At 44.0% G+C, this 15,499-nt stretch overlaps 1 protein-coding gene across 16 annotated transcripts in view; it reads left to right on the top strand.

The window, feature by feature from the left end:
- fynb (FYN proto-oncogene, Src family tyrosine kinase b) overlaps positions 1 to 14,580 on the top strand; it is a 278,988-nt gene extending 264,408 nt beyond the window's left edge. For all 16 annotated transcript variants that reach the window (XM_085997844.1, XM_085997842.1, XM_085997839.1 and 13 more), the window contains 2 exons: positions 8,112 to 8,243; positions 12,660 to 14,580. In XM_085997844.1, the coding sequence (XP_085853970.1) occupies positions 8,112 to 8,243; positions 12,660 to 12,868 (341 nt within the window). In that variant the 3' untranslated portion in view covers positions 12,869 to 14,580. The remainder of the gene's footprint in view (positions 1 to 8,111; positions 8,244 to 12,659) is intronic.
- Positions 14,581 to 15,499: the final 919 nt, after the last annotated feature.

Below are 15,499 nucleotides of genomic sequence, written 5' to 3'. Positions count from 1 at the left end.
GGCATTGTTGGGACGATGTTGAAACCTACGGTTTTTCCAATTGGGGAATGGAACTGGTTCTTCGCCAGTCATCTGCAGTATATTATAAATCAGTGAAAAATGAGCAGAAACCATGAGTGAAGCTCAAATAACCAGATGATGTGGAGAACAAGTATCAACTTTAATATAACAATGCGTTCATAGTTTAGGTGTGTTGACTTTGGGATAATATCAGACGAAGATATAATGATTTGTTAATTGGGTTGAGGTGTAAGGCAGTAGGGCCTCATCCTGCATTTAATCGCCTATGCTCTCGTACGCTTCAGTGAAGATGTTGACGATGGTTTGGAGTTCGACCTCTGAGTGAGTGCAGACGCAAGCGTCATCTGCATACTGTAATTCGACGACAGAGGATGGGACGACCTTTGGATCTGGACTGGAGGCGACGGATGTTGAACAGTTTCCAGTTTGTTCTGTAAATTAGCTCCACTCCAGCGGGGAGCTTACTGAGGGTGAGATGGAGCATTGCAGCAAGGAAGATCGAGTAGAGCGTTGGTGCGATGACACAGCCTTGCTTGACCCCGGTCCGTACGTGAATTGAGTCTGTGGTGAAAAAGTGCAACATTCCCACTGACACCTGGGAATCCCTGGCCCAAGACCGCACAAAGTGGAGGAGAACCATCCGGGAAGGCGCTGAACACCTCGAGTCTCTTCGCCAGGAGCAAGTGGAAGCCAAGCACAAGGAGCGCACGTCAACCCAAGCACCCCACCCACCCGCCCCTTCAACCACTGTCTGCCCCACCTGTGACAGAGACTGTAGGTCCCGCATTGGACTCATCAGTCACCTGAGAACTCATTTTTAATGTGGAAGCAAGTCATCCTCGGTTCCGAGGGACTGCCTAAGAAGCAGAGAAGAATCGCCTATGCAATATTTAATAATGTGGTGTTATCATTTGATCAAAGTTTTGGCCAATACGTTTGGGGAAAAAACTAAATAAAATATATTTTGCTGAGCACAGGAGCTTGCAGAGCAGGAATCCTAATGGCAAATGAGCAGTGCTCCTTTTGGATTCTGCCCTGCTGTGCGTGATTCAGCGGATAGATTAAACTCCGGCAGCAGATGGACCCGCTGCTCGATTTTTAACTGAAGCTTTTATTCAGCAACGCCTTTTGTTTGATATCAAATCTAAACTTTTTTTTTCCGTTGCACATAAAATACGATTATTCCGTGGTCTTTAGTAATTTTGGTTCTCAGTGAAGATAATTGGAGCCAGTATGAACGGAATAAAAACAACATGTGTGAATGGTCACGGTCTGGGCAATGCCCTGACGAGAATATTCATCGGCACCAGACGAATCTTTTAACCTTTCACCTTAATTCCTCGTCAAGGAACCATCTGGGGTTTACCACCCAGTTTATGCTGAGGAGTTAATGATGCCTAAGTTTGAGACACCGCACTCTCTTGCATCAATCAGTTCTGATTAGATTAGCACTTACACTATCCACTTCCCATCAAAATCTGCAAAAGCAACCGAGTGAATGAATTAACCCTTTCTTGCCAATTATCAAAAGTCAGACAACAAAATCGTGACCTTGTAGGAATGTCTAGTTCCTATCCAAAAGACTGAGGTCCACTCAGGCGATCAAATAAACGAGGTTTAATGAAAACTAACAGAGTTTAACGGATAACTACAGGAGAACATCGAATATAGGTCTAGTCAGTTCGGAGGCTGCTTGGGCGGTCCCGTGGCTGACGTCATGACATTTTCCGTTGGTTTTATGAAAGGTGATATTCTGTTACTGAGTAGTCCATAAAAATATTGTTTTAAATACATTTCTAAAGTGGAATTCACCTTTTTTTAATGCAAATTGTTAATTGTTTTAAAATATGAAAACCTTTCAAAACACACATTGGCCGTGTGTCTTCAGGTTGCCAGTTGAGGCGACCTCCAGACAAAATGCAGTCCAACAGTTGTTTGGCCACCTGTCTCATTTAAACAACTCTCCAACATTCAGCAAGTAAAAAGCCTTGTGATTTTCCACTTCTCGTGTCATTTGCAGTAGGCACGCTCGTTAGGTTTGAGGGCGAGGTTTGGGTAATGCATCTGGTAAATATTGATTGGTGCAGCACTGCCAGATGGAACTTTGAGAGCACCATTGTCATTATAAATGGGGGAGTCACCCTTTGGCTGATGGCTGCAGTAGATTACCTTCTTAAAAGGTATTTGGGATTTTAGCATACAAAAGTGGCAAAATAATGTATGACATTTGCAACAAGGTCATCACTATCGGTGTCATAAACACCTGGAAAAGGTAACACATTCACTGTAAGATGGGAAACAGTGTGCGTGTCTAATAGATCATACAAGTAGATATTGGCCCAGAAATTCGGGTCGGGGGCTTCCCGCGGGTGCAAGCCCCCAACCTGCACTTACCTTGCGCACCGGCAGTTGAGCTCTGGGCTCCCGTGGAATTCCGCTCCGGGGCCTGGCCCAGCTACCGGCACGCTGTGCTTGCGTGTCCCAGGGGCGTAGTTAGTGCGATGCGTCCCCTGGGATCACGTGAGCCATGGGCAGCCAATCAGAGGAGGGAAAAGCCCATTCATAAGATTGACAGGAAGACCTGTCTGAACTTATGAATATACGGGCCCCAAAATAACAGTAAACCTTCAAATACATTTTTAAAAAAAATCACACTTTTTAAATAAACTATAAATTACATTAAATAACTATTTTAAACAATAATTTAAATTTTTGAAAAAATTTTTATAAAAAAACGGGGCTAAAAATAAACTTACCTTGCTTTAAAGTATTTATAAAAATAATAAACCTGTGGAAAAAATGTTTTAATTTTAATTAATTGACCACTTACCTTTTAAAATGCAGGCCTTACGCCTGGTTTTTACATTTCTAAAATCTAAAGACTTACCCTCATGGAAAAACCTGTTTAAAAAAAAAAAAATTAAGTTCAAAGCGCACGCGCAGACTCCCGCGCGCACGCGTTCGACCTCTGAACCCCTTCGTTCAGAGGAACGGAAGTGCCGGTTTCTCGCGCATGCGCAATGCATGCAAGAAACCGGCACTTCCATCGGGTCCACGCGTGAGTACCCCGTGCATACTCACGCGTTGGGACCCGTAATTTCTGGGCCATTGTATTAGTGTGAGTTTACTCCAGCACATAAGGGCCATGGGATCCATTTATGGGAGCAGCTGACACCGCTGAACCGCAAGACCTGTATTTGTAACATTACCAATTAAGCAAAGATCGAATCACTCGAGACACTTTTTTTCAAAAAAAATGTCTGCTGTTTTTCTCTCTCAAATTTCTAATGCTCAAAATGAGGTTTTAAACAAAGTGAAAATATCCAAAAATATATGTTTCACAGTAACATGACTACATTTATCCATAGGATTGTCTGTTGTGTAGTTTAATACCTTCATTAAAGCTTTCATTTGACGACGTCAGCTTCTTGTGACAATCTGGGCTTGGACTTTTTTGCCCGGAGCTTTGGGGAAGATTTTAGCCTAACCCTCCCAGTGGGAGCCGCCAAAACCTTACCACCACATTCCCGTCCTCTGACACCTTAACAGGGCTCTTTTAGGCAGCTGAGGCGCCTGCCTGACTCGGGTAAGAGCCTCATTATTGCATGCAAATTGGGGTCCTATGACGTCATGAGAGGACCCCATTGGCATTTTAAGTGCAACTGCGCGCTCAGTAAAATCTGTCAATAAAGTAGCAGAGGCCCTAAAAGGTCTGAGGCTGAACCACACTGTTTGCAACCTTGGTGTCATATTTGACCCCGTAATGAGCTTCCGCCCACATATTCGCGGCATAACAAAGACCGCTTATTTCCACCTCCATAACATCGCCAGTCTCCGCCCTTGCCTCAGCTCATCCGCTGCTGAAACCCTCATCCATGCCTTTGTTGCCTCTAGACTTGACTATTCCAATGCACTCCTGGCTGGCCTCCCACATTCCACCCTACGTAAACTCGGTCATCCAAAACTCGGCTGCCCGTGTCCTAACTCACACCAAGTCCCGTTCGCCCATCTCCCCTGTGCTCGCTGACCTACATTGGATCCTGGTTAAGCAGCGCCTCGATTTCAAAATTCTCATCCTTGTTTTCAAATCCCTCCCTGGCCTCGCCCCTCCCTATCTCTGTAATCTCCTTCAGCCCCACAACCCCCCCCGAGCTATCTGCACTCCTCTAATTCTGCCCTCTTGAAGATCCCTGATTATAATCGCTCAACCATTGGTGGCCATGCCTTCTGTTGCCTGGGCCCTAAGCTCTGGAATTCCCTGCCTAAACCTGTCCGCCTCGCTACCTCTTTCCTCCTTTTAAGACGCTCCTTAAAACCTACCTCTTTGACCAAGCTTTTGGTCACCAGCCCTAATTTGTCCTCGTCTGGCTCGGTGTCAAATTTTTTGTTTTATAACACTCCTATGAAGCGCCTTGGGATGTTTTACTATGTTAAAGGTGCTATATAAATACAAGTTGTTGTTGTAAATTATGCCCGAGTTAAAATAGCCTGGACCTCAAATTGCTGAAGATGTGGGGGTTTGACGCTTGCGCAGCATCACCTGCCCCGCCCCCCCAACCCCCGGGGCTCCTTCCATGATATTTTTAGCCAAAGGAAGATTTTGCAATCAGAGTACAGGCAGTGTGCACGTAGATACATCAGTAGCAGCCCAACTGATGCTGTGCTTCTCTTCAGTCTCAATCAGTAACTAGTTGTTTTTCAAAATGATTTGAAGAAAAGATGGAGGATAAATTTCAAATGCTTTTTATTCAGCTAAAGGTTATATAGTGCTTTTTTAAAAACAAAATAAGCAAGAAACCGAGAGGCAGTACATGTGCGAGAGTGATGGAGAAAGAGAGACCTGTTGCACATAACATCTTCCACTGCAAGTCTTAACAGTAGGTGAGGAAATTGCAGAAGTGTTGGTCATAATGTTTCAAAGCTCTCTTGTTTCAGTATATATGTTGATACTTGCTAACATCACTCCATTATTTAAGAAGCGTGGGAGAGGAGAACCAGGAAACTACAGGCCTGTCAGTTTAATGTCAGTTGTGGGAAAGCTACTAGAATCTGTAATTAGGGATAGAGTGACTGAGCATTTGGACAAATATGAGCTGATCAGAGAGAGCCAGCATGGCTTTAAGGGTAAGTCAGGTCTGACTCATCTTGTTGAATTTTTTGAGGTCACGAAGGTAGACACAGGAATGTCAATGGAAGTTATCTATATGGACTTCCAGAAGGCATTCAGTGAGGTTCCACACAAAAGATTAGTAGCAAAAATGAGAGCGCACGGAATTTTACATAGGATTACGTAGGATATACGGCACAGAAACAGGTCATTTGGCCCAACCAGTCCATGCCGGCGTTCATGCTCCAATCGAGCCTCCTCCCGTCTTTCCTCATCTAACTCTATCAGCGTAACCCTCTATTCCTTCTCCCTCATATGCTTATCTAACCGCCCCTTAAATGCATCTGTACTATTCGCTTCAACCACTCCCTATGGTAGCGAGTTCCACATTCTCACCACTCTCTGGGTAAAGAAGTTTCTTCTGAATTCCCTATTGGATTTCTTGGTGACCATCTTATATTAATTTGAGGTAATCGTTTGACTTGGATTGGAAATTGGTTGGGAGGTAGGAGACAGAGAGTGGGAATGAAGGGTACGTACTCTGATTGGCGGGGTGTGACTAATGGTGTTCACCAGGGATCTGTTCTCAGGGCTTCAACTTCTCACCATATTTATTAATGATTCGGATGAAGGAGTAGAGAGCCATATATCCAAGTTTGCTGACAACACAAGGTGGCACAGTAAGTAGTGTAGATGGGAGCAGAAAGTTGCAAAGGGATGCTGATGGATTAAGTGAGTGGCCAAAACTGTGGCAGATGGAGTTCAATGTGGGAAAGTGCAAGGTCATCCACTTTGGACCTAAGAAGAGATCAGAGTCGGTTCTAAATGAAGAGAAGTTAGGAACTGTGAAGAAGCAGAGTGATTTGGGGGTCCATGTATAGAAATCGCTAAAAACTAGTGGACCGGTATTAAAAATAATTATAAAGACTAATGGAATGTTAGTCGTCTTCTCGAGAGGGATGGAATACAAAGGAGTGAAAGTTCTGCTACAATTTTACAGAGCTCTGGTTAGACTGCAGCTGGAGTAGTGTGTTCAGTTCTGGGCACCGCACCTTGGGAAGGTTAGTTTAGCCTCGGCGGGGATGCAGCACAGATTCACCAGAATTATACCGGGCTAAAGGGGTTAAATTATGAGGGCAGGTTGTATAGACTAGGCTTGTATTCCCTCCAATAGAGAGGATTAAGGGGTGATGTAATTGAGGTATTTAAGATGATTATGATAGGGTAGAGAGAGGGAAACTATTTCCTCTGGTGGGGAGTTCAGAACAAAGGGGCATAACCTTAAAATTAGAGCTAGGCCGTTCAGGGTGATGTCAGGAAGCCCTTCTTCACATACAGGGTAGTGGAAATCTGGAGCTCCCTCCCCCAGAAAGCTGTTGAGGCTGGGGTCAATTGAAAATTTCAAAACTGAGATTGATAGATTTTTGTTCGGCAAGGGTATCGTTCACGGGATTTGGGCGTCGCCGGCAAGGCCAGCATTTATTGGCCATCCCTAATTGGTAGAGGAGTTAAGATACAGATCAGCCATGATCTAATTGAATGGCAGAGCAGGCTGGAAGGGCTGAATGGCCTATTCCTGGCCCTATGTTCCTTACGCTTCAGTTGTACAGACCCTTGGCCAGACCCGACCTGGAGTACTGCGTTCAGTTTTGGGTACTACACCTCGGGAAGGATATTATGACCATGGAGGTGGCGCAATGCGGATTCACCAGACTGATACCGGGGGTTAAAGGGTTAAATTATGAGGACAGGTTGCATAAATTTGGCTTGTATTCCCTTGAGTTTAGAAGATTGAGCGGTGATCTGATCAAGGTATTTAAAATGTTAAAAGGGATTGAAAGGATTCTCCCCACCCCCCCACCCCCAAAATTTCTAGGACAATTGGAGCTTTCAAGACTGAGATCTATGGATTTTGGTTGGATAAGGTTATCGAGAGATATGGAGCAAAGGGAGGTAAGTGGGAGTTGAGGTACAGATCAAGCATGCTCTAATTGAGGCTCAAGGGGCTGAATGGTCTAGTCCTGTTCCTTATGTTCCGATAAGACAGACTGTGCTGATTACACACCTGCTGTAACTTTTGTTTTAGTTTGAATTAAAATATTCTACTTTGCTCAGTGAAAGTGTCAACTGTATTTAAGGGGTCAGCCTTGGTTCAGTGGTAACACTCTTGTCTCTGTCAGAAGGTTGTTGGTTCAAGTCCCACTCCAGTGATTTGAGCATTTAATCTAGGCTGAGTGAGTACTAAACTGAAGTGTCAGACTTCACTGCAAAAGCTATAAAGCATCTTGGGCCGTCCTGAGGTTGTAAAAGGCGTGATATAAATGCAAGTTCGTTCTTTATTTTGTTTTTTGTGTTTTTGAAAATGATTGGAATACAGTGAATTTGAATAGATTTTCAACTAAACTTTAAAATTAAAGCTATTAATTTAATTTTACTTCAGAAAGCATAGCAACCTGAGACTGCATTTTCCTCACACTCTCACTCGCGCACATATTCAGTTGCGCACACAACTATCACTGACGGACATGCTTCCTGAATTGAGTGTTTGCAGAGATCTTTTAGAAGCTTAATAGCCAGTGCTGCCAGGCCTTGGATGGGCACTGCCCTTCCTTTCCCCCGCCTGCCCCCCCCCCCCCCCCCCAAAAGCGTGTAGTCAGTCAATACTCTTCTCACTTCCCCCACTGTTGGCAGGCCTCGATTCTACTATGATCCAAAGTATGAGCTACGCTGAATGAAGGGGGCAGTAAGTGGAATCTGTGCTGCAGAGGGAAAGTCAAGGTGAAGAGTTGTGCTCGTGTGGTGTCTGGCATCTCCTAGCAGCCAGTTACTTGGGAAGGAGACTGTATACCCAGCCTCCTGGCTGCAAGGTGTCAGGCAAGAAAAAGAAAAGGGGAACAAACTTGTCTCAAAAATACCCCATGAAACAGTTTTTTATACAGGTTTAAAAAAAAAATTTTTTAAAGAAAGCCTTATTCCCCCCCAGGTGCAAAATTTCCCATAAAATGGACTGCACCAGAAGCCGCATTGTACGGGAGGTTCACAATCAAGTCAGACGTGTGGTCCTTTGGAATTCTACTGACAGAGCTGGTGACGAAGGGGAGAGTGCCATATCCAGGTAAGAACTGCAGAGAATAAATCGTCTGACTTGGTGTGATGGAGCAGGGTGTTCAGCCACCAGCACTGCCGTCACTCAACCTCCTCTTGAAAAGATGTCCTATTTTCTGCCTATTTTCAAATGAAGAATTGAAGCACTCTTTCTCCAAAAAATAACAACTTGAGAGACATTTGAAACCAGCTATTTAAAAAAAAAAAGCGATTGGTTCTTTAAAAGGAAAAGTTCCAGTAGAGATAGTTGTATGTTTCAACTCTGCAAAATTAGTTTTGGATTCAAGTCTGTGGACCTCTTTGTTGCTAAGGTTAATTCCACTTTATGTAGGTAACATGTAAAATGGCCATTGTCAGTCCTTGAGGCAGGTTTTTGATCTGAATGTCAGCTCAAAATGTTTTTATGTTTTTCTAAATTATAAAAGGTCATTTAAGTGTGCAGGGCTGCTCTTTAACACTGCCATCTTACCAGACGCAAAAAAGACAAGATTTTCATCGATTTTAAAGATCAAAAGCCACTATTGTCATTGAGAGATGAAGTTGGTTAGAAGGTGACTTCCAGCTGTTGGATGTGCATTCAAATACGGCCAAAACTAGTGGATCGTGAGCAGAATGAGCTTCAGGAGTCTTAATAGGTTTCCTAACATATTCACAAATAGCAGCAAACTGTCGATAATATCGGTACTGACTTGGCAACCACAGACAGTATGGGATAGCTGGTGTGGGAAATGCAAACACTCGGCAGATGCAGTAGACGTGAGACTAGAGGTGAAGAGTTTTCTGTGCACTAATAGCCATTTTGAACTCTGCTGTGGGGGGAGGAAATTTGGACAACAAGCCCAGCGTAAAGAGTAAGTGGCCCAGCCGGTGCTTTATTATATTTATAGATTGATTCACACCAAGATCGCCACAAAGGAGGGTGTTGTATGCTAAGCTGATATTCAGAGATGTGGTCCGTAAGGGTGACCCCGAGTTTCCGGTCGCTTGTCACTTTAATTCTCCGCTCCACTCCCACTCTGTCCTCGGCCTCTTACACTGTTCCAATGAAGCTCAACATAAGCTCGAGGACCAGCACCTCATTTTTCGATTAGGCACTTTACAACCTTCTGGACTCAACAATGAGTTCAACAATTTCAGACTATAACCCCTCCCCCATTTTTTCAGGTGGCAGCTGTTACATAAGAGCATAAGAAATAGGAGTCGGCCATTCGGCCCTTCGAGCCTGCTCCGCCATTCAATGAGATCATGGCTGATCTTCTGCCTCAACTCCATTCATCGGCCCTATCGCCATATCCCTTGATGATTCTGCCATCCCCATTTGCAACATTTAATCTCTCCTGCCTTCAATCCTAGCACAGACCGTCCCTTTAGTTCCTTCCTCCCCTCTGCCCCCCCTTTCCCTGCCTCTGCACCTGCTTAAAACCTGTTACATCTCTAACTTTTTCCAGTTCTGACAAAGGGTCACAGACCTGAAACGTTAACTCTGTTTCTCTCTCCACGGATGCTGCCTGGCCTGCTGAGTGTTTCCAGTATTTTCTGTTGTTATTCCAGAGATGTTAGTTCACTAACTAACTTCACCATTTAGGTTTTTTTTTCACCGCACACTTAGTGAAGGCTGGCCTCAAACTCCCAGTGTGTTCCAAGGGACAAATCGGGGAGTGCTAAATCTTGGCTTGATGCCATAGATACCGTCCGTTGTTCAGAGCGTAGTACAAGCAACGTTTACCTTGCCTTCACACGTGGTGACAAATGGGAGAATCTGCCTTTGGGTGTTCCCTGGCTGTTTTCTAGTCCCAGCAGTAAGAAGGAACAAACTTGCATTTCTATAACACCTTTCACGACCTCAGGACATCCCAAAGCACTTGACAGCCAACGTGGCAGTCAATTTATGCACAGCAAGATCCCACAAACATGAGCGGGGTGGGTGTGGGACTAGCTGAAGTGTTCTTGCAGTAGCCGGGACGGGCCGAATGGCCTCCTTCTGAGCTGTAACTATTCTATGATTGTATGATGACCGGATCATCTTGGTTGTTTTTGCTGCTGGCTGAGGGATAAATATTGGCCAGGACACCAGGGAGAACTCCTTTGGAATGGCACCATGGGATCTTTTACATCCGCCTGAGAGGGCAGACAGGGCCTCGGTTTAACGCCTGATCTGAAAGACAGCGCCTTCGACAGTGCAGGACTCAAGTCTCTGGAGTGGGACAGGAACCCACAACCTTCTGACTCGGATACTAGGGTGCTGACACTGGGCCAAAGCTGACACAAACCTGTTTTAATGAATTGCTGCACAGTGGTGCTTATCTGTTTAGTTTTTTTACACCTGGAGTGAGGACTACCACCAGCAGAAGGCGAAAGAGCAGAGAATGGGCTGGAACAACATTATTTTAGAAATGACTAGAATGCTGGTGGCATAGTGGCATAGTGGTTAGCACTGTTGCCTCCCAGCGCCAGGGACCCGGGTTCAAATCCGGCCTCGGGTGACTGTCTGTGTGGAGTTTGCACATTCTCCCCGTGTTTGCGTGGGTTTCCTCCGGGTGCTCCGGTTTCCTCCCACAGTCCAAAAATGTGCAGGTTAGGTTGATTGGCTATGATAAATTGACCCTTAGTGTTAGGGGGATTAAATACGTGGGGTTACGAGGATAGGGTGGGATATGTGTTGGTGTAGGGGTTACGGGGGATCGGGTGGGATATGTGTCAGTGCAGGCTCGATGGGCCGAAATGGCCTCTATCTGCACTGTGGGGTTTCTGTGATTTCTGTGATTACACCCCATCTTAAATTGTTGAGAATTCACACAACTGGAATCCTGCCCACTGAGCATGAGGTGCCTCCTGTTTCAAGGACGGGAATTTGAAATATTTCTGGGGCAGTGGCACCGAGTAGATTGTTTTGCTTTTTGTTTTGCCGTTATCACTGCAGCAGATTTTGTACAAGCCTGTAACAGTCACCGCCCAGCCTTACTCTGGTCAATAAAATACACCCGGTGCTCAAGTGGGCAGCCAGTGGATATCTCTCTACAAGGTAGAGGCTGGGTAACACTATTATTCAAAAGATTAGACCATGTTCGCACCACCCATCTGAAAATGCTCCCCAGAGTGCTTGCTGCTGACCGTGGATGCCAAAAGCTGAGAATGTTCTATTGCACAGCACCGACGGAGATGATCTCCAATGAGTACAAAATTCAGAAAATGAAAGACAGAAAGAAAGACTTGCATTTATATAGTCTTTCACAACCACCGGACGTCCCAAAGTGCTTTACAACCAACTAAGTACTTTTGAAGTGTAGTCACTGTTGTAAGGGAAGAATTTTTTTTAATCTAAAGAAATAGAAATATTTATGTACTTGCAGCTATTGGTGTCTTCATGCGTACTCCGAGTTTGAAAATAGAAGTAACTCACTGTCTGTGGCAATTGAGCATGTGACAGTTGGGTCTCTGTGTCCCATGGACTAGGAGTAGCAAAAAAAAAAACAAGCCAGCATCCTCTCTCTTGATCGCTGTCCCTTGACTCCTACTGCAACGGTCACCTGGTGTGTAGATGTTGGGTGACTGAAGGGTGTCCTGCGTCACTCACTGGGCTGCTGACTCCACCTAGGCTCACACATGCGCAGAGTAACAATGGGCTACTGACACCTGTGGGGCGGAATAGGAATGGAATCACTGAGTGGATTTATTTCTTTTCCTTGAATATAAATCTCTTCAGTTGATTTTGGATCACCGCCCTCCAGGTCTGTGGTACCATAAATTTGTGTACCTCACCACCACAATCCTTTGCCTTTCCCCTTTCCCCTCATTAAAAACTTGAGAAAATCCATCTTGTTCTGAGCAGCAGTTTGGAACAAATTCCACAAAGCTAACTACTTTCGTTGCGGAACTGTATTTGCAAAAAGTTACATTTTCAGTATGAATTTTTTATTTAAAAAAGTAAAACATAACTTCTGTGGTACAGGGTAGATTAGCCTGATGATTAATGACTCACCACCCAGAGGTCAAGAGTTCAAATTCCACCATGGCAAGCTGGTAATTTGTGGGCTGGCACCAAATGAATGACCATGAAAGTTGCCGGCTTGTTGGATGCATATCCTTCAGGGAAGGGAACCTGCCACCCCTACATGGTCTGGCCTACACGTAACTCCAGTCCCACACTACATGCCCTTGACTCTTAATGCATTCAGCGCAACTAGAGATGGGCAGTAAATGCTGCCTTACTAGCGATGGCCACATCCCTTAAAGGTGAGATGATGGGGTATGGTTGGAATTGTTTATAAACAAAATTGATACGGTATCAGATGTAATCTTCACATATATGGGAAATCATTTCTTGACCATGCTTTATTACACTTAACATAATTGATAGTGTGCCTATATACGTAAATTAATAAGTAACTTAAATACTGTTTTAACCACCCTCTCTGTCCCCAATCAGGTATGAATAATCGTGAGGTGTTGGAGCAGGTGGAGCGTGGGTACAGGATGGCATCGCCACAGGACTGCCCCAGCTCCCTTCATGAGCTCATGATACAGTGTTGGAAGAAAGACCCAGAGGAGAGGCCTACCTTTGAGTATCTACAGGCCTTCCTCGAGGACTACTTCACTGCAACAGAGCCTCAGTATCAGCCAGGAGACAACCTGTGACCGGCTGTGTTATTAAAAACTCTGCGTCTATTGGGTGCTCCTCCCCTTCTCCCATTGCCATTACCAGTTGCCATGTTGGGTGATTTCCAGAGTCCGAATCGCCAATCTACAGAAACTGGTGTCTTCTACTATCATGCCCTAGCTCCCTTGCCATGGAAAACCGGCTCCTTCCCTTCATCTTGAGACGCCGCATTTAATTGAGGCTTTTTTTTTTGAATATGTCAGAATGTTAGTATTGTATAATAGTCATTGTTCAACTGATGGCGAACCATCTCTAAAATGCTACTTATCGCCCAAATATCGTCTTCCCCCTCCCGCCTGCCTGCCTGTCGGTTCAGCTGAATTCTTCAACGTTAACAAAATCTGAGGGATTTCAAGTAGTCAAGTCCGGTCCGGTCTGGTCCCTGTACCACATTAAAAGACAGCGGCATTGAGTGAATGCCTCCTTCCTTTACTGCAAGACCCACCAATTTCTTTCAAAGGAGTTTTTGCATAAGCCTCCGCAAACAAACATCCGCACATTTACAGTCGATGTTGCCGCAGCTCGGCAGAGAACAGGAAGGTCGTTTGCAGCTGAAAATCTTGCAAAGTAATAAAACTGAGACTCGTATTGCTTATTCTCCCCTCCCCCCCCCATCCCCACCCCTCCAGATACTTGCATATTGCCATGTTTGTGAGCCACTCGGTGACGTCGGATTGCTGCCAAAAGCAATTGTCTTTTTATTTTGCATATTGTTGCACCACCCTTGTATCACCATTGCGCTGATTTGTTTTTATTACTACTTTGTTTAAGTTTATAGACTTGTAAGATTTTTTCTAAAAAAAAACCTAGTGATGTAATATGTCATCTGAAAAGTATATATTTAAAGAAATTGTGCTAGAGTTCTACATACTTATCATGTACCCCGATGATAAAAATGAGCCAACTTTCCAGCAATGCGAATCAGACTGCAATTCATGTGGCAAAACGTACACACAGCATACTTGGAAGTGATGGTATTCCTTGCATCGCTGAGTGTACTTGCTAGATTAATAGCTCAGTGCTGCGAACTGGTGAGAGATGGACGTTCGCTGTGCTACATCTTGCAGGAGCATTGCTGGAACATGTTTGATGATTCACAATCATGTTGAACTTGCGAGCGTGTGAGAGACTAGCCCTTGCCCTGAGATGTACACAGGGACTTCAGTAGGGTTAGCACAACAAATGCAGTCACTAGTTCCTTAAAGGATAAAATGACAGAGCTTACAGCCATTCCAGAGTGTCCTTTACGTCTAACTTCACTTGCTGATTTCTTTTTTTAATGCTTTTATACATGTAACTTTGACCTATGTGCAGTAATCAGTTGCATTTCCAGATTGCTTCCTGTACAGCCAATGACATCCTGAAGGATTATTTTAAGAGAATTACTATGCACTCGATAACTTTGATAGCAGATGCACAAATGTAGTGATATGTTTTCGGATGTTACTACATTCCTTTAATTGGCCGTGTGGTCCAAACTTTGGATTCTTGGTATTTGTACATTTTAACCAGATGATGCCTCTGCATTAATTTTATTTCTCCCAACTCACATTATGAATATAACATTTCAATTGTCATTAAATATACATTTTATGGTTACTGTACCAGTTGACATGTTTTACATAGCTATTCAATTTTCCTAATCCAGTTCTTGTCATTTTAAAACCTGTATAATAAAGATCTTACCCAGGTCAGCCCACCTCTGGAATCATTTGCACTGTGTTCAAATTCAGCTGTGCACAGGACAATAAAAAGTGCAAGACCTTAATTTGCAGGGGAAGGTTAACACCATTTATTTTTTTACAGAAACGTACTGATCTATGGTGATGGGAAGGGAACATTTTGATTGAGTGCAATTGGCCAGCATAATGATCATTTGCACCAGTAAATTGCGTCTGCAACTGATGTGCAATTTATTTGGACAAGGTTTGAACTGCGAGTGCAAAATTCCAAGAAGACTTAATTTGTATGCACAATATTGATCACAAGCCTCATTTAGAGCTACCACACATTGGCTGCAATCATCATTCAGAACTACCGCACATTGGCTGCAATAGTCATTCAGAACTACTGCACATTGGCTGCAATCATCATTCAGAACTACTGCACATTGGCTGCAATAGTCATTCAGAACGAATACACACTGGCTGCAGACATCATTCAGAACTAAAAAACATTGGCTGCAATCATCATTCAGAACTAATGCACACTGGCTGCAATCATCATTCAGAACAAATACACATTGGCTGCAATCAATATTCAGAACTAATGCACGTTGGCTGCAACCATCATTCAGAACTACAACACATTGGCTGCAATCATTATTCAGAAATAATACACATTGGCTGCAATCAATATTCAGAACTACCGCACATTGGCTGCAATCATCATTCAGAACTAATACATATTGGCTGCAGTCATCATTCAGAAATATTACACATTGGCTGCAATCATTCAGAACTAATACACATTGGCTGCAATCATCATTCAGAACTAATACACATTGGCTGCATACATCATTCTGAACTCATACATATTGGCTGCAATCATCATTCAGAACTAATGCACATTGGCTGCAATCATCATTCAGAACTACCGCACATTGGCTG

This window comes from Somniosus microcephalus, chromosome 9, assembly GCF_052327205.1.
Source record: "Somniosus microcephalus isolate GS21.2 chromosome 9, FLI_Smic_1.0, whole genome shotgun sequence".
NCBI classification, from domain to species: domain Eukaryota; kingdom Metazoa; phylum Chordata; class Chondrichthyes; order Squaliformes; family Somniosidae; genus Somniosus; species Somniosus microcephalus.
Note: the sequence above shows the minus strand (reverse complement) of the source record. Positions and strands in the feature narration are given on the sequence as shown.